General features: G+C 40.3%; 1 protein-coding gene across 2 annotated transcripts in view; it reads left to right on the plus strand.

The window, feature by feature from the left end:
• Window positions 1-19,567, plus strand: part of LOC134820036 (cilia- and flagella-associated protein 54-like) — a 63,053-nt gene that overhangs the window by 18,623 nt on the left and 24,863 nt on the right. Inside the window, exons 3-13 of one of the 2 annotated variants that reach the window (XM_063830217.1) lie at window positions 9,355-9,453; window positions 15,011-15,150; window positions 15,442-15,621; window positions 16,084-16,236; window positions 16,409-16,496; window positions 16,690-16,845; window positions 17,499-17,629; window positions 17,831-17,967; window positions 18,360-18,446; window positions 18,626-18,748; window positions 19,033-19,068. In XM_063830217.1, the coding sequence (XP_063686287.1) occupies window positions 9,355-9,453; window positions 15,011-15,150; window positions 15,442-15,621; window positions 16,084-16,236; window positions 16,409-16,496; window positions 16,690-16,845; window positions 17,499-17,629; window positions 17,831-17,967; window positions 18,360-18,446; window positions 18,626-18,748; window positions 19,033-19,068 (1,330 nt within the window). The remainder of the gene's footprint in view (window positions 1-9,354; window positions 9,454-15,010; window positions 15,151-15,441; window positions 15,622-16,083; window positions 16,237-16,408; window positions 16,497-16,689; window positions 16,846-17,498; window positions 17,630-17,830; window positions 17,968-18,359; window positions 18,447-18,625; window positions 18,749-19,032; window positions 19,069-19,567) is intronic. The other variant, XM_063830218.1, reaches the window with a different exon arrangement.

Genomic DNA, 19,567 nt, shown 5'->3' on the forward strand with positions numbered 1-19,567 from the left:
CCAAAAGTTGCAGTTTAGGGTCGGACCCTAAATGTTCAGCGCAAGAAGGATCAAAATTTCAGGACAGCTGGGTATCAAGTTTATCTGCATGTGCTCCATACATTTAGACCCCCCTCTCCCTACCGCTACAAGTCAACTTTATAATCTTTGTTCCTGTGTCTTCAAAAACTTTCCTGAATCCTGGGATTGGAAATTATTAACAACTTATTTTTCCAATTCTGACAGTTATCTACTGTGTTTTTGACCATTCAGTAAGAGTAAATATTAATAACGCAATGAAAGTGTGTTTATGTAAAATATCAAATAAAAGTAAGTACTCCCTGTATAATTGTACTCTACTGTCACTAGTTAACTTCGTCATGTGGTTGAGTTGAAAGTTCCCTATTTTGAAGCTGAAAGCAAGAGGTTTAAAATTAAGATATTGCTCATTCAGTTTAGTATAATTATAAGTCATGGATGTAGTTTCAATTAAAGCCATAGTATTTCGAAACCCCATTATGCCAATAACTATATAACAGTGTTTGAGGACAGCGTAATAGAAATAATTAACGTTTACCATTGCATTTCATGATCTGAAAAGAAGAAGGGGGCGGGTTAAGGATGCAGATGATACTCTGATAAGATATTATAATATAAAGCTTAAAGGAACTAATTAAAAAAATAAATAAATAAAAATATGCAACCTACTAAAACCAATGGAGCCCTCCTCGGAGTCATTCCTCTCGCATTTGCGAAAGTCGTCTTAAAGGTGTAAAATGAGGTCAGGATTTGTTCCCGCCAAGCTCTTACATCGCTAATTGTTGATCATCGGCCTTCACTGAACGTAAGTTTTTTTAGAGTGGAGGCCAACCGTCAGCATGGGATGCAGGGCCAAGCGGGAAACAACGTCAAGGCCCCTTTCTACTTGGGCCATGTTGGTTTTGGCAGATACTGTGGTAATAAAATATGAAGTGAATGTGTGAAATGAAGTGAGTGAAAAGGGTGTAAGTGAGTAAAGGAACTAATTCATGACGACAGATGGAGAAGGGTCCTTTGTGAACGGTCCTCTATTACTTTTTATTACGCCTGAAATTAAAACTTTGGTCAGTATAAGTCATTACAGTATCATCAGCAGTAAAACGTTGTTAACCAAGCTAGGATATTATGTTTACAATATGTTATGTAAAATATGTACGTGCTAATATCATTGACAATGATTCCACTTTGAAAATAAAATCATTATTATACATATAGCATATGCTACCCTACAGTCTACACCATGGTGGAGGGTTCATCACGTTACTTTCTGTGTAGAAATTCCTGCTTCATTATTAAGTTATATACCCGAATTCGAGTGTTAACTACAGATACTTTCCGAAATCATCATTGAAGCTTGTAAGGGATAAATTCAGAAGGGTAAATACATTTCAAGAAAATATATTGAGCTGATATGTATTTGGAACATTTCCTTGTTATGTTTAATTTGATATCTAAGTTAACAGTCAGTAGAGTAGGCCCACAATTATTTTAAATTTCCATCCCAATTTGGCGCGGTGAGCGCAATTCCCTAGTTATCGTGCAGTAAACCATGGCAACCCTGAATGTAATGTTTTATTTTACCCACCTTTCAATATATATAATGGATATAATATATGTAAATGTTTTTGCCATGAAACGGACCAAACTGATCCTAACTCATATTCCACTCATCATAGCATATCGCTTCAGCATGTACAAAGGGCATAACCTCAATCAGTTTAATGTAGTGAAATGACTGGTGTGAATGAAGTAGTGTACTAATACAAGTTGGAGAGGATCAGGTAAGCTTAGTCAGCATCCATGATGTTACAAACCCTCTGGGACATTACTGCGCCCAGTCTCCAAAGTTACAGTAAATTCCTACTACGGACAAACAAACACAGACAAAACACCAACAAGAAACTGATATACACTAGCTAGCTCAGAGAGGAAATGAGTACCGGCTCAGGAGGTATGTCAAAACAGGGCGCCCTTTCGAACACTACTCGGGCTAGAATCAGTGCAATTCGGACACTACTATGCAACTGAACCATGCAAAACTATATAAGTACACCTATGCTGGCAAGGCAATAGGTCAGACTGCCAGTCCTGAAAACCAGTTCTATGATAAGGGTCACGCAAGCCCCGAAGGGTTAATACAAAATCAATAAATGTTTTTGCCATGAAACGGACCAAACTGATCCTAACTCATATTCCACTCATCATAGCATATCGCTTCAGCATGTACAAAGGGCATAACCTCAATCAGTTTAATGTAGTGAAATGACTGGTGTAAATGAAGTAGTGTACTAATACAAGTTGGAGAGGATCAGGTAAGCTTAGTCAGCATCCATGATGTTACAAACCCTCTGGGACATTACTGCGCCCAGTCTCCAAAGTTACAGTAAATTCCTACTACGGACAAACAAACATATAATATATGTAAAAAGATAACAAAAATTGCACTGCCTAAATCGAATTCAAGAAATCGTTGTTCAGTTGTTTAAATTGCATCTAACACATTATGTTCATAATGAAGTTAAGATATAGCATTTTTCTTACCAAAAACGCAATCATCCTCCGATGTAGAACCAGCAGCTGAGATCATGTTTTCAGGACAATCAGAACATGAAGAAGCTCCAGCAGCACTGAAAGAGTTTTCTCCACATTGCTGACATCCACTTTCCGTCATGTAGCTTCCAGCCGAGCAGGGAGCTGTAACAAATATCATTAGCAGTCTCGAGAGAAACAACCACTGCTTAAATGATAATTTAAAAAGCTAACAACGATTGCACTGCCTAAATCGAATTCAAGGAATTGTTGTTTAGTTGTTTACATTGCATCACATTATGTTCATAATGAAGTTAAGATATAGTACTTTTCTTACCATAAACGCAATCATCCTCTGATGTAGAACCAGCAGCTGAGACCATGTCTTCCGGACACTCAGAACATGAAGAAGCTCCAGCAGCACTGAAAGTGTTCTCTCCACATTGCTGACATCCACTTTCCGTCATGTAGCTTCCAGCCGAGCAGGGAGCTGTAACAAATATCATTAGCAGTCTCGAGAGAACCAACCACTGCTTAAATGATAATTTAAAAAGCTAACAACGATTGCACTGCCTAAATCGAATTCAAGGAATTGTTGTTTAGTTGTTTACATTGCATCACATTATGTTCATAATGAAGTTAAGATATAGTACTTTTCTTACCATAAACGCAATCATCCTCTGATGTAGAACTAGCAGCTGAGACCATGTCTTCCGGACACTCAGAACATGAAGAAGCTCCAGCAGCACTGAAAGTGTTCTCTCCACATTGCTGACATCCACTTTCCGTCATGAAGCTTCCAGCCGAGCAGAGAGCTGTAACAAATATCATTAGCTGTGTAGAAGGAACCAACCACTGCTTAAATGATAATGTAAAAAGATAACAAAAATTGCACTGCCTAAATCGAATTCTAGAAATCGTTGTTTAGTTGTTTAAATTGCATCACATTATGTTCATAATGAAGTGAAGATATATCATTTTTCTTACCATAAACGCAATCATCCTCTGATGTAGAACCAGCAGCTGAGACCATGTCTTCCGGACACTCAGAACATGAAGAAGCTCCAGCAGCACTGAAAGAGTTCTCTCCACATTGCTGACATCCACTTTCCGTCATGAAGCTTCCAGCCGAGCAGGGAGCTGTAACAAATATCATTAGCAGTCTCGAAAGAACCAACCACTGCTTAAATGATAATCTAAAAATATAACAACGATTGCACTGCCTAAATCAAATTCAAGGAATTGTTGTTTAGTTGTTTACATTGCATCACATTATGTTCATAATGAAGCTTCCAGCCGAGCAGGGAGCTGTAACGGATATCATTAATTAACAGTGGAAAAATAACCAAATACTACTTATAAAATGATATTATACTTATTAAATGATAATCTAAAAAGATAACCTCAATAATTGTGCTGCTTTAATAGAATTCAAGGAATCGGATTTAATTTGTTTCCTTCGGAACACAGTATGTTAATAATAGATTATAGAACTTTTCTTACCATAAACACAATCATCCTCTGATGTAGAACTAGCAGCTGAGACCATGTCTTCAGGACATTCGGAACATGAAGAAGCTCCAGCAGCACTGAAAGAGTTCTTTCCACATTGCTGACATCCACTATCCGTCATGTAGCTTCCAGCCGAGCAGGGAGCTGTAACAAATATCATAAGCAGTCTCAAAAGAACCAACCACTGCTTAAATGATAATTCAAAAAGATAACAACGATTGCACTGCCTAAATCGAATTCAAGGAATTGTTGTTTAGTTGTTTACATTGCATCACATTATGTTCATAATGAAGTTAAGATATAGTACTTTTCTTACCATAAACGCAATCATCCTCTGATGTAGAATCAGCAGCTGAGACCATGTCTTCCGGACACTCAGAACATGAAGAAGCTCCAGCAGCACTGAAAGAGTTCTCTCCACATTGCTGACATCCACTTTTCGTCATGTAGCTTCCAGCCGAGCAGGGAGCTGTAACAAATATCATTAGCAGTCTCGAGAGAACCAACCACTGCTTAAATGATAATTTAAAAAGGTAACAACGATTGCACTGCCTAAATCGAATTCAAGGAATTGTTGTTTAGTTGTTTACATTGCATCACATTATGTTCATAATGAAGTTAAGATATAGCATTTTTCTTACCATAAACGCAATCATCCTCTGATGTAGAACCAGCAGCTGAGACCATGTCTTCCGGACACTCAGAACATGAAGAAGCTCCAGCAGCACTGAAAGAGTTATCTCCACATTGCTGACATCCACTTTCCGTCATGAAGCTTCCAGCCGAGCAGGGAGCTGTAACAAATATCATTAGCAGTCTCGAAAGAACCAACCACTGCTTAAATGATAATCTAAAAATATAACAACGATTGCACTGCCCGCCAATTTGATTTGTTTCAATTGTTCGAATTATAATGGATATTACACATTTTAGGTATATAAAGAATATCATTATTATTATTTACCTAGGCTGAAGCAACAAGGCTCTTTTAAGAAGGTGAACTCTGTCCCTGTTGTGCAAGTCACTTTATTGCTCCCTTTGTTGAGAGCTCCTGAGTCAGAACAAGTCACTTTCACGACGGTTCCTGGGTCTACTGGAAAATTAGCTGCTGTCTCAATCGTACTTGTCCACTCAGCCTTCAGTCCAGTACATCCTGAAAATAATTGCCCTCCATAATTAAAAGAAGTTTGATAGTTTATATTTTTTATACAGGGCTCGATTATACCATAAAAGACAACAGGTTGTATTCAAAATTATATCAAATATTATACGTAACGTTCACAGGCACTTCAAACTATTGTACACGTATTACAATCAATATTTATCTTAGTTCTTAGATTTATTCTGGAATTTCCAAGTTACCTGGTTGAGGTATATAGAAATCAGTGGCAGTGTCAGAGGAAGGAAACTGTATCTTTGCAATGTCCCTGCTCCAGTAAGTGCTCCATTTACTGATATCAGGTAGTTGATCACCTTCACCTCGTTACAGTGTACCACTAGTCTGATACCTGAGGTTCTAGTTAACGTTACCCTCCATACCTTGTCTATTGCAGTAGGTAGGTCAGTAAGGAAGTTAGCGTGGACCGTGCTGCAACCCACGATATAGTACTGAGGAGAGGAGAAGAAGTAGAGGAGGAGTGCTCCTGCAAGATCTTCCTGTGAAGTGTAGAAGTACACAAACACTGTATCGTTACTCCCTAGCGTGCTATTAGTCTTTATTTCAAGAGAATACTGCTCCAGATTGAAGTCTATAAAAACCCCACGTTGTACTGCTATCCAGCCTGTTATTATTATCACGTGATTATCTAAAAGCATTATATAACAGTACATCAGCTGGTAGATAATAATATCACGAGTAAAATATTATCAATTACTCGACGATTGTTGTGCTATGAATATATTGTTTCGATAATTAATTTGACAATTGATAGATCATTTGACTGAAATATTATTTTACAAATATTATTTGACTGCTAACAATGTAAAGATATAAACCATGGTGAATGGTGAATGGTTCATGATTATTGATTATCCTACCTTCATTTAGATCCTCAGCAGCATTCTCAATAAAGAGAAGGGACAGCAGTAATACTATACACATTGTTGCATCACATTGTTCTTGATGCCTAATAATATGATACGAAATAATACGGATGCAGGAAAATGGGCCACATTATACAGGGTGGGCCAAAAGTCAGTGTGCAAACGTTGGCCTTAATAGCTCAGTCAATGAGTGCCCAATTGAAACAATTCTTTCTGGTATGACTTACTACCACCGTCCACCACTCGTTCGAGGAATTTGTCAAATCGAAAAATATTCGTGTACAACAAATAACGACAATAATCAACAATAAAAGAATAAAGAGCCATATTATTAGATATCGAATTTTAATGAATTACTGCTCAGATAACAGATTGCATCAGTTGCACTGTCAAACATCGGTAATACATTTGAAAGAGCACCACTAAGATTAACGGCAAGGAGAAATCCGCAGTATTTTGAAATTAAGTTTAACAGATTACTTATCACCGATTATAGCCTGCCTAAGATGGGACCACGATTATATAATACTATAATAACAACACGATAACGAAATAAATAAAAGCCTTTCCTTTGGGGTCGTTCACATATTACGTAATTAGCCGAGGGGGAAGGTGGTTTGCAAATGATTGTAACGCTAGTGTAATTTTGACAATATCTATGTGTAAAACTGATTACGGAGGGGGGGGGGGGGGGGTAAACATTGTCCCAAAAGTGATAACGTAATACGTGAACGACCCCTTTAGCGTACCTAAGTTACAGGATAAATTTATTGATTTGTTTTTAAGGATACAGTTGTACGAAATTTACTCGATAAACAAAATGTTGACGCTGAAAACCTTTCTTGGACCGAGAAGAATTTTGTTCTTTACAACCTGTAAACGAATTACCAACAAAATATAACAGCTATAGTAAAAATTTGAGTTTAATTCTAACGTTAGTGCAGTAAAAAAAAGCACTGCGATGAAGAATCTAGCAGTCATTCAATCTTTTCGATTTTTACTGCCACACTTATCTACACAAATATCTACACAATTCCCTGCGCAGTGTGTGCTAACAAAATAATTGGATTTATACCGCCTTGATAGTATATAAATATGATTATAAATAAATCATATAAAATACAAATGTATCATGATTATCATAATATAATTGTATGTAATATCCTATTGAGGCTCATGCTAACCCATCGCGCGTTTACTACTTACTACTACTAGTTGCTTTTATTTGATGTATACTAAGATCGCAAGTGCAGAGACGCGTGAGAAATAGGTTTAATCTAGAGAGATTTAGGTAGGTAGGTGGCATATATCGTGATGTTATAAGGGCTAACTTATACATTATATTGCATATTATTATATTATACAAAGTGGTCCGAGCAATTCAAACATCTGCATCAAAATTACTTGGTTCAGAAACTTAAAGTGACATTATAACACGTATACACCATAAAGATAACAGAGCCGTACTGCAGAGCCGTACAGAGCTGGGGCAGAGCCGTACAGAGCCGTACAGAGCCGTACAGCAGAGCCGTACAGAGCCGTACAGCAGAGCCGTACAGAGCCGGGGCAGAACCGTACAGAGCCGTACAGCAGAGCCGTACAGAGCCGGGGCAGAGCCGTACAGAGCCGTACATAGCCGCACAGCGCCGTACAGAGCCGTACAGGGCCGTACAGAGCCGTACAGAGCCGTACAGAGCCGTACAAAGCCGTACAAAGCCGTACAGAGCCGTACAGAGCCGTACAGAGCCGTACAGCGCTGCAGAGCCGTACAGAGCCGTACAAAGCCGTACAGAGCCGTACAAAGCCGTACAAAGCCGTACAGAGCCGTACAGAGCCGTACAAAGCCGTACAGAGCCGTACAGAGCCGGGACAGAGCCGTACAGAGCCGTTATACAGAGCCACCCCTCTCGATTAATGCCCGATGGAAAGTGAGCTTCTTCTTCTTGTCAGGTTCCTTTTAAGAAACTGAACTATCTGTTAGTAACTCCATTCTTTGTTCGCTGTCATCTTCTCTATTTTAAATTGTGCAGTCGCTATAAATTACAATCAGAAATCGATATATCCAAGGGTCAAGTATTCCAGAAAAATAAATGGAAAATATATCATATATTAATGAAGAGAAGGAAAAAAAGATTTTTGTTTTGAACTTTAACAAATTACCATCCCTGCCTAAGTCTGCTCCAGTTGACACTGCGGACCTCTCCTCAGTTAATATCTTTTCATTCTACTGACATATCTTAATTTCATGATGCTCACTAAATCAGCTGGGTCCACTGCTACCCGTAACATTTCACAATGCAAAGGCTCAACTATCCGTTAGTAGCTCCATTCTTTGTTCGCTGTCATCTTCAATATTTTGAATTTCGGCGTTTCTATGAATTACAATCTCGAATTAGTATTTGAAAAAGGAAAAAGTCTAGAAAAATATACGGAAAAAAACATGATGTTTGGAGGGATTATCCCCGCCTGACGACGGACCACTCCTCAGTTAATATCTTCTGACACGTCTTAATTATTTTGCTAGCTTCACTCCTGTGTGTTAGTTATTGTTCACATTTACAGCATAATTTCAAGGTAGTCTGGAATAACGCACTACATAATGGTTTGAGTTTTAGGATTTTTCTATATTATAAGCCAATGTTTTGACATAGGGACAGTGAACATGGAATTGACTGAGATCGGAAATACATAGCTATTTGAAATGAAATGAAATGAGGTATTTATATCCCGCTCATATGATTAACCAACAACACAAGGAAGGTGGTTAACCATGTCAGAGCGGCTGACTGTGAGTGATGTGAGGAATTTACCGTGACACTTGACAGACGTGACATTTTTCCACTTTTAAAAGTTCAAACGAAAGTTACTGACGACCGGGATGTTTTTACGGGTGATAGCAAATTTTAGACTTTGTGGCTATCTGGACTGGCCAAGGCTAATTTCTGCCGATCCATTCTTGCATCATAATAATATGTAATTCATACGTTTTTCCAATCGATAAGAAAAAACCAATTAAAAGTAAGTTGTGTCGGGACAAAAATATATTTCGTTGTCGAGTCATCTCCTCATCGCCAGTATTTTGGAAAGATTATCAGTTCTGAAATTATATACAGATTACATCAGTTAGGAAATAATTATCGTCCAAAATACTGATACTGTGGTACAATTTTTGCGGTTCTCTAAATTAGTCACCATGCCTTTTTTCTGTAAATCTTGTCTCAATTGTTTTTATAATGAGTTTCTCCCTTACAGCTGCACCGCTACGTTATGGGAGACTCTAAAGATCCTCTACACTAATAATCAGTTCGAGAAACTCGCCTACATTGGCACCAGATTCAACCAGCTCACCAAGTCAGTATTTTGTTTCATAGACTATTGGGTGAATAACTGTGGCCTCTATAATATGACCACTAATACGATATTATACAATATGGGTATTAATGTCATGGTTCAGTTTGTGACTCAAGAGCAGCCCTTATTCTCCAGTTGCTACTGGATATGATTAAATAAGTCATTGGTAACTCAAATCACAGAGGGCCGTAGGTTGTGGTCGCTAGTCCCCAACCCTGTGGATCCACGCCCAGATTTCTATCAGTGCGTAATATATGGAAATAGTGTTATCTCAGCTTCTGAAGGTCTTAGAGACTCATAGTTGAGTTTAAAATGACCGCAATGCTCATGTTTATATTGGCATCATGAAAGCCCAAAATGATTATTTTTGGACAAAATTCAGAAAAACTGATTCTCACTTGGGGCGCGAGTAAAACTAAAATATCTACTAGAGAAATTAAGTGTAATTGGATGATAAGTTCAGTGTCTAGTGTCTAGCAACGTTTATAAACACAGGATCCTTTGTAGGGTCATTCTGCATCAGAATTGATTAAGGTACGCAAAATTTTAATTAGTAGTTTCAAACCCTAGGGTGCAAAACTTCTAAATTACCCCCAGGCGCAAATATGACTTTTCTATCTCGGCAATTTTACCCCCTCCCCCCATCCGTAATCAAACGTAATCAAACTAATCAAGACCTACCCCCACCCACCCCCCCCCCCCCCCCTCAATATTCGTTCATGAAATTTCAGAATCACATAGAATTGCCTGATGACCTTAAGTTTTGGAGTGGAATTTTGAGTTAGTCCTTTAAATTTGCCGGGAATCTTTTAGAATTTTTTAAAGAATTTTTTAAAATAATTTTTTCGAATTTGCTTTCCCCCTCCCCTCGGGGGGTAAATGGGTTGGGGTATTTTGGGGTAATTTAATCGAAAACCAACCCATGTAACAGAATCTACTTCGGGGACCCCTTTTTGCTAACTCCCCTTGAGTTCCCTTTCTAACCAAAAAAAGCTTCCCAAATTTAAAAATTTTAGATCTTTCTAGCAACCCTGATATGAATCTTTCCCCCCTGCTCTAACCAGTAAAACCAGATGCAAAAACACCAAATTTCCCGGGTTTTCCACCTAATTTGGGTACCTCTAAAAAAAGCTTTTTATCTACCACCAAAGTTCCTCCAACTTCTGCCGGTCCCAGCAACCTTTTCTTGGCAAAGGGGGTACTTCTTGCCCTGTCAGCAAACCCTCATAAACCCTTTTTTTCTGGGGGGGTTTTTGAGGTTGGGTAGAAACAGCAAGTTTCCAAAGACTGGAAAGGTTGGAAAGCACCGGGGGGTTTGCACCATATCAGAGGGTTTTTTACAAAATGCAAAAATTTTAAAGTTTCGGTGGGAGCGGGGAGAGTTGGCATGGTTTTTAAAAGGGTTTTAAATTAAATTCTGCTCAATAAGGTTGGAATTTGGGGTTGATTAGCCAAAATACCACGTCTGGGCGAAATTCCCAAATTTTTATTTAAGGGCCTTTTTAAAACCCACTTTTCTTCTGCATGGGGGTTTACTAATTTAATTTTTTTTTTAAGGATGTATTTGGGAGAACCACCTGTATTTTAAATTTCTAAAAATGGGGGGAAAAGTAAATTTTACAACCCACCAAATTTTCCAAAATTTTTTAAAGTCCCCTTTTATTTTAAAATCACTAGGGTTTTAGCTAATCTACAAAAAAATTTCCCGGGGGTCCCCCGGGTAAGATTTCCCAGTAAACAAACACCTGCTCAAAATTTCTTTTTTAAATTTGATCCTTTAAAACCCATTCAATGTTTTTTTTCTCCTAACAGCAAAAAGGGATTTGTCCATAATATTTTTTGATTTTTTAGCCATCCCAAAAAATTTTCTAATACAGTAACAAAAGTTTTTATTTCGTGAACTCCGACAATTAAAAATTAAAAAGGGCTACGTATGTTAAACAAAAAATTTTTTGCACTGACCCAAAAATTTTTAACACACCTTTACTCAGATTTTTTAATCTTTGGGCAATTTAAAAAAACATTTTTTTTTTTTTTTACATAAGACATGTGGGTAAAACCAAATTTCTGTGCATCCGAAATTTCAAACAAAAGTATTTTTTTTTTTGTTTATATTTTGTATTTAAAGGGCGTTTTACAAATTACGTAACACGGAGGGGGGGGTTTAGTTTTCCCCAAATTGGGGTTCCCTTTTTGGGGGCAAATTTTAAAAAATCCCGGGAAATTGAAATGGACTAACTCAAAATTTTCCCATCCAAAACTTTAAAGGGCTCATCAATTTTAAAGGGGATTTTGAAAATTTCAGGGAAAAATTTACGGGGGGGGAGGGGGAAAATTTTCCAGATAGAAAAGTCAAAATTTTCGCTTTTGGGGGAAATTTAAAACTTTTGACTTTTGCACCCCAAGGTTGAAACTACAATAGAATTTGCTACCAAAAAATTCTGATGCAGAATGCCCCTCAAAGGACCGTTTTAAAAACTTTGTGACACAACACTGAACTTCATATCCAAACACTAATTTCTCTAGAAATTTTTTTTTTTTTACTCGCCCCCAATAGAATCGTTTTTCTAATTTTTTGTCCAAAAAAATCTTTTTTGGGCTTTCATATGCCAAAAAAACATTCATTGCGGTCTTTTAAACTCAACTAGGGTCTCTAAGCCCTTTCAAAGCTGAATACAAATTTCCCATATACCACCTATATAAAAATAGGGGCGTGGCTCCACAGGATTGGGGACAGCAAAACAACAAAGCCCCCTTTGTGATTTGATTACCAATCATTTAACCATATCCAGACAAAAAACTCTAACACAAAGTGTACACCAACCCCCCCCCCTCTAGGGGGAAAATTAGTTGGGGGGTTGCATGTTATTTTTTTTGAACCAAACTATAGTTATAATGAACTTCTACCCCCCCCCCCCCCCCCCAGTAGGCCAATTGTTTGGTGCAAACTTTTTAAACCCCCCCCCCATAGGACCAATTGTTTGGTCAACTTTACCCCCCCCCCAAGACCAATTTTTTGGTGTAACAGTGACCCCCTCCCATAGTACCTTTGTTTGGGTGCTAACAAGGACCCCCCCCCCCCCATGGGTCCAATTTTTGGGTGCTAACTATGTCCCCCCCCCCCCCAGTAGGTACCAATTGTTTGGGCTAACTAGAAAACCCCCCCCCCAGTGGGGTCCCAAATTTGTTTGGTGCTAACTATGTGACCCCCCCCCCCAGTAGGTACCAATTGTTTGGTGCTAACTATGTGACCCCCCCCCAGTTAGTTACCATTGGGTTGGTGGCTAACTAAGTAACCCCCCCCAGTAGGTACCAATTGTTTGGGTGCTAACTATGTGACCCCCCCCCCCCAGTAGGTACCAATTGTTTGGTGCTAACTAAGTAACCCCCCCCCCCCAGTAGGTACCAATTGTTTGGTGCTAACTATGGACCCCCCCCCAGTAGGTACCAATTGTTTGGTGCTAACATTTGACCCCCCCCCCCCAGTAGTACCAATTGTTTGGTGCTTACCATGTGACCCCCCCCCAGTAGGTACCAATTGTTTGGGTGCTTACTACGTGAACCCCCCCCCCCCCAGTAGGTACCAATTGTTTGGTGCTTACTATGTGACCCCCCCCCCCCCCAGTAGGTACCAATTGTGTGGTGCTTACTATGTTGCCCGCCCCCCCCCCAGTAGGTACCAATTGTTTGGTGCTTACTATGTGACCCCCCCCCAGTAGGTACCAATTGTTTGGGTGCTAACTATGTGACCCCCCCCCGCCCCCCAGTAGGTACCAATTGTTTGGTGCTAACTATGTGACCCCCCCCCCCCAGTAGGTACCAATTGTTTGGTGCTTACTATGTGACCCCCCCCCCAAGAGGGACCAATTGTTTGGTGCTAACTATGTGACCCCCCCCCCCCCAGTAGGTACCAATTGTTTGGTGCTAACAATGTAACCCCCCCCGGCCCTAGTAGGTACCAATTGTTTGGTGCTAATTATGTAACCCCCCCCCCCCAGTAGGTACCAATTGTTGGTGCTATTATGTAACCCCCCTAGTAGGTACCAATAGTTTGGTGCTATATATGTGACCCCCCCCCCTAGTAGGTACCAATTGTTTGGTGCTACTTATTGTAACCCCCCCCAGTAGTAACCATTTGTTTGGGTGCGTACTATGTGACCCCCCCCCCCCCTATAGGTACCAAATTGTTTGGTGCTAACTATGTAACCCCCCAATAGGTACCAATTTTTTGGTGCTAACTATGTAACCCCCCCCCCCAGTAGGTACCAATTGTTTGGTGGCTAACTATGTGACCCCCCCCCCCTAGTAGGTACCAATTGTTTGGTGCTAACTATGTGACCCCCCCCCAGTAGGTACCAATTGTTTGGTGCTAACTATGTGACCCCCCCCCCCCCCCCTAGTAGGTACCAATTGTTTGGTGCTAACTATGTGACCCCCCCCCCCAGTAGGGTACCAATTGGTTTGGTGCTAACTATGTGACCCCCCCCCTAGTAGGTACAAATTGTATGGTGCTAACTATGTAACCCCCCCAATAGGTACCAATTGTTTGGTGCTTACTATGTGACCCCCTCCCCCAGTAGGTACCAATTGTTTGGTGCTAATTATGTGACCCCCCCAGTAAGTACCAATTGTTTGGTGCTAACTAAGTAACCCCCCCCCCAGTAGGTACAAATTGTTTGGTGCTAACTATGTAACCCCCCCAATAGGTACCAATTGTTTGGTGCTTACTATGTGACCCCCTCCCCCAGTAGGTACCAATTGTTTGGTGCTAATTATGTGACCCCCCCAGTAGGTACCAATTGTTTGGTGCTAACTAAGTAACCCCCCCCAGTAGGTACCAATTGTTTGGTGCTTACTATGTGACCCCCCCCCCCCAGTAGGTACCAATTGTTTGGTGCTAACTATGTGACCCCCCCCCTAGTAGGTACCAAATTGTTTGGTGCTAACTATGTGACCCCCCCCCCAGTAGGTACCAATTGTTTGGTGCTAACTATGTGACCCCCCCAATAGGTACCAATTGTTTGGTGCTAACTATGTAACCCCCCCCCCTAGTAGGTACCAATTGTTTTGGTGCTAACTATGTAACCCCCCCCCAATAGGTACCAATTGTTTGGTGCTAACTATGTGACCCCCCCCCCCCCCCCCAGTAGGTACCAATTGTTTGGTGCTAACTATGTAACCCCCCCCCCCCCTGTAGGTACCAATTGTTTGGTGCTAACTAAGTAACCCCCCCAGTAGGTACAAATTGTTTGGTGCTAACTATGTAACCCCCCCCAATAGGTACCAATTGTTTGGTGCTAACTATGTGACCCCCCCCCCCCAGTAGGTACCAATTGTTTGGTGCTTACTATGTAACCCCCCCCCCCCCCCCCCAGTAGGTACCAATTGTTTGGTGCTAACTAAGTAACCCCCCCAGTAGGTACAAATTGTTTGGTGCTAACTATGTAACCCCCCCCAATAGGTACCAATTGTTTGGTGCTAACTATGTGACTCCCCCCCCCCCCAGTAGGTACCAATTGTTTGGTGCTAACTATGTGACCCCCCCCCCCCCCCTCAGTGATGTGTTCGGAGAACAGACCTACCCTCTGATAATCTACAGCAAGAGAAAGTTAGTGGACAGAGTAGCGGAGTACAACGAACCGTGGCACACGGAGACCAGTAGTGTCAGTATTCGCAGTACTGTCACTCCTGTTCAAGGTATGTGGCTGTGTGTCCGTCCCTTTGTAAAGTTGTAATTAGCAGTTATACTAAATCTGTTCAGATTTTTTTTTACATATGCAACCTACTAAAACCAATGGGGCCCTCCCCGGGGTCATTTTTTAATTATTTAAAAAAAACTATTAAAAGTAACATAGAAAATAGATCCCGTAGACTGATGATAACTTTTAACTACTAATCAGAGCTATTTAAACCTGGTTTCAATAATGTTTTGAAGCACATGGGCTGGGATACACTCAAGCTACAAAATAATACCTACTCCCCTTTCAGCTGCGCACGAGAACATATCACCCCAAATAGTTGAAGCACTGCGTCTGTGCTCCGTCCCCCTAGATCTGGAGGTGGACCAGGAAGCGCTAGCTAGCGTGCTGAGTGTCCGCTCCCACACTGCACTCTCCTTACAGTACTGCAGACAACTCCTACTCTGTTATCTCGCCGGATACGGCAAGGGTTAGTTTTATGGTTTTTGTTGATATTTCTCAAGGCGAGGGTTATCTTTTCCCTCATACATAACACGTGTTCCCCACATAACACGTGTTCCCAAATGACAAGTGGTTCGCACATGACGTCATAACACGTGTTCCCCAGGTAACCTAAAGCCGAGTAGCTCCCCACATAACACGTGTTCCCCACATAACACGTGTTCCCCACATAACACGTGTTCCCCAGGTAACCTAAAGCCGAGTAGCTCCCCACATAACACGTGTTCCCCACATAACACGTGTTCCCCAGGTAACCTAAAGCCGAGTAGCTCCCCACATAACACGTGTTCCCCAGGTAACCTAAAGCCGAGCAGCTCCCCACATAACACGTGTTCCCCAGGTAACCTAAAGCCGAGTAGCTCCCCACATAACACGTGTTCCCCAGGTAACCTAAAGCCGAGTAGCTCCCCACATAACACGTGTTCCCCAGGTAACCTAAAGCCGAGTAGCTCCCCAGTCTCCTCCTTCCACCCCGGTACAGCAGGAGCCAGTAAACTATACGATAAACCTGGAGACTTGTTCGTATCACCTCTCTCTACCTCCTCCTACGGGATCATAGTGTCTACTTACGAGAAAACTATAGGTTTGTTAGTGGCTGAACATTAGTATAGTGATTGGGACTCTAGATGAAATAAATTGGTTAATTATTGACTTATTAGTCATTGTATGTTATTTATTTAAACAACATTCTTTCACAACAATCTAAAGCTCGCGTCACGGTATGTTTCCTATCTAATTACTATAAATGATCCCAGAAATGCTGCAAGTAAAGGGAAAGACTGATTTAGCAGTTCAGGCGATGCACGAGCTAGGAAATGTTCTCTTCCACTCTGGGAATACTAAGTTAGTTATATCTAATTTATTCGTTACCTATAAATTATATACTCGGGTTCAGGCGAGAAAATATGGCATCTATACCTCTTCATAATGTCGAACATAATCTTTCAAATTTCACCAGAACAATAATAATTAGTATTATTGAAAATCAGCACTTCACTTACACTGTATATCAACACTTTCACTTTCACTATTACAGGGGAGCGTTCAAATGGTGGTGTGACGCACTGGACACACTGCTCCACATGACCAACTCCATGCAGAACTGGCACAGCTTCACTCCTGAAACCCTTCTCAACAAGTGCCAGATATGGGGCTGTTTGCTCGGCGCCTGTATCGCTTCTAATATTTCTCAGTGAGTCTAAAAACAGTTAGTTAGCCAGTACACTAATTTGTTTTGGCAACATATTGTTATTTGAGAGTCCTGATAAGCATGTGGTAAAGATGATGGTTATTCCCCATTATCTGTTTCTGCTTCTTCCAGTTCTCTTGATATTTGAAAAAACGGATAGCAGAATGATTGATTACTACTTGATTTAAAATGTATTATCAACTAACAAATGGCTAATTAAGAATTATGATGATAACGTCGCACTGACCCTGATGACGTCACACTACCCCCTGATGACGTCACACTACCCCCTGATGACGTCACACTACCCCCTGATGACGTCACACTACCCCCTGATGACGTCACAATGCCCCCCTGATGACGTCACAATGCCCCCTGATGACGTCACAATGCCCCCTGATGACGTCACAATGTCCCCTGATGACGTCACAATGCCCCCTGATGACATCACAATGCCCCCTGATGACGTCACAATGCCCCCTGATGACGTCACACTGCCCCCTGATGACGTCACACTGCCCCCTGATGACGTCACACTGCCCCCTGATGACGTCACACTGCCCCCTGATGACGTCACACTGCCCCCTGATGACGTCACACTGCCCCCTGATGACGTCACACTGCCCCCTGATGACGTCACACTGCCCTCCCAACAGGTATATAGTGAGCCACAGTGTAGATGACAAAGTAGACGCGTGTCTCCTTAGTGCTCAGCTCTTTAAAGCACTGTTCCATGCATCCCTGCCTCACCCTGCATCTGACTACCAATATGTTAACCACGAAATAGGTCAGTTAAGAAATATGTCTAGGGAACATGTCTAGTTAACCGTTACTTTCTGAAAATACAAGAATTACAAGTAGGTAACCCTTTTTTTCGTGGAGCAAAAATGTGTTTTTTCTTCACACTTTCACAGAATGACAACAGTATATTATTAAATATCAATAATTAATTAATTAATTAATTAATTAATTAATTAATTAATTACAGGAGAAGGTTTCAACATCCCCGCCCTGATACCCGGAGTAGACCTGCTATCTGACCAGTTCAGATGCAGTGCTAGTGTGCTTGTTGGGTCTCTACACTACGTGTCCGAAACTCTTGTTAGACACCAGTTCGCTAGTCAGGTTTACAGTTACCATAGTTACACTAATAGTTACCATAGTTACACTACTACTAGTTACCATAGTTACACAGTTTACAGGATAGCTAGTCAGGTTTACTCATAGTTTAATTAGTTAGTTATTTAATTTGCTAATTAGTCAGGTTTACAGAATAGTTTAATTAGTTAGTTATTTAAGTTGCTAATTAGTCAGGTTTACTCATAGTTTAATTAGTTAGTAACTTAAGTTGCTAATTAGTCAGGTTTACTCATAGTTTAATTAGTTAGTAACTTAAGTTGCTAATTAGTCAGGTTTACTCATAGTTTAATTAGTTAGTTATTTAAGTTGCTAATTTCATGGCTAATTATTCAGTAAGATTAATAAGAGTGTAACTTTGTAACGGTTGATTATTTCAGGCTCTACCAGTACTGTCACTATATCACTACGTTGCCATGTCTCTTCTATCCGACACCAAACATCTTATTCTTGCTAGAATACTCAAGGTTGGTCATTTTATCGTTTATAACTTTATAATCATATTCTCACTGTTTAATGAGCTTGCTGGTCACGAAATTTAGTATTTATTATAAATAATATTGATATAGTTTAGATATTTCCTAAATACATTTTTTGATAAAGTTGACAGAAACAAGTTGACTGATAAGCTACTAACTCTGTACAGGTGGAAGCACTGACACAGTTATCCATGTTAACAGATGCTCTGCAATTGTGGAGTCTGGTATCTCAAACTGAGGCGATGCCCACCCCTCCTACTTCTCATGGCAATAACATTTCCAACAAAACTGTGAGTTAATAATTAATTAATTGATCATTTGTAATGATTATACAACTTTCTCTTGCTGATTGCACATTATTCGGCTTTTCCTTTGTGGCTTACTCTTTGAACATGCTGAACAGCACTAGACACTGTTTAGGTACCGGAAAAGCTTCTTCTGCTTTCCTGTTCTTCGCTACTTAATTCCATTTACCTTGACATTCTCATGTAATCATTTTCGTGTTTCAAAGAATCTCAGTAATTTCAGTTATTTTTTGGTTCTTTCAAAAAATGTTTATTAGTTGAGTTTGCAGGAGAATTATGTACCAGTAACAGCTGTATCCCTATGGGTGGGTCACATATCTCACTTGTTCGTATAGTGTAACTCCTGTAACTAGTGTAACTAGTGTAACTCCTGTAACTAAAACATTTAGATCTGTTGGCGAGCCTGTATTGACACGTGTTATTCTGTGTCACGTGTCTGTATTGACACGTGTTACTCTGTGTCACGTGTCGTCGTGACACGTGTTACTCTGTGTCACGTGTTACGTGTTATTCTGTGTCACGTGTCGTCGTGACACGTGTTGATGCAAATATGGCTCCCCACCAGTATCTAGATTTATTTAGCAGTATATTATTGAAGTTTGTTTTATAAAAAGTGAAAAACTTGTGACGTTGGCATGGTTTAAGTCGATTGTTTTGTATGGGCATTTCCCTGTGTAACTAAACCATTAAGCTTTATGTTTTACTGCATACGTGATCATTTAAGAGCTCCAATATTATACCAAGGAGCAATGAGCATGAACAAACGAGGGAGCAAGTGAGATATATGGTAATTTCTTAACTTAA

The sequence above is a fragment of the Bolinopsis microptera genome, chromosome 8 (genome assembly GCF_026151205.1).
Source record: "Bolinopsis microptera isolate Bmic1 chromosome 8, MBARI_Bmic_1.0, whole genome shotgun sequence".
Lineage (NCBI taxonomy): Eukaryota > Metazoa > Ctenophora > Tentaculata > Lobata > Bolinopsidae > Bolinopsis > Bolinopsis microptera.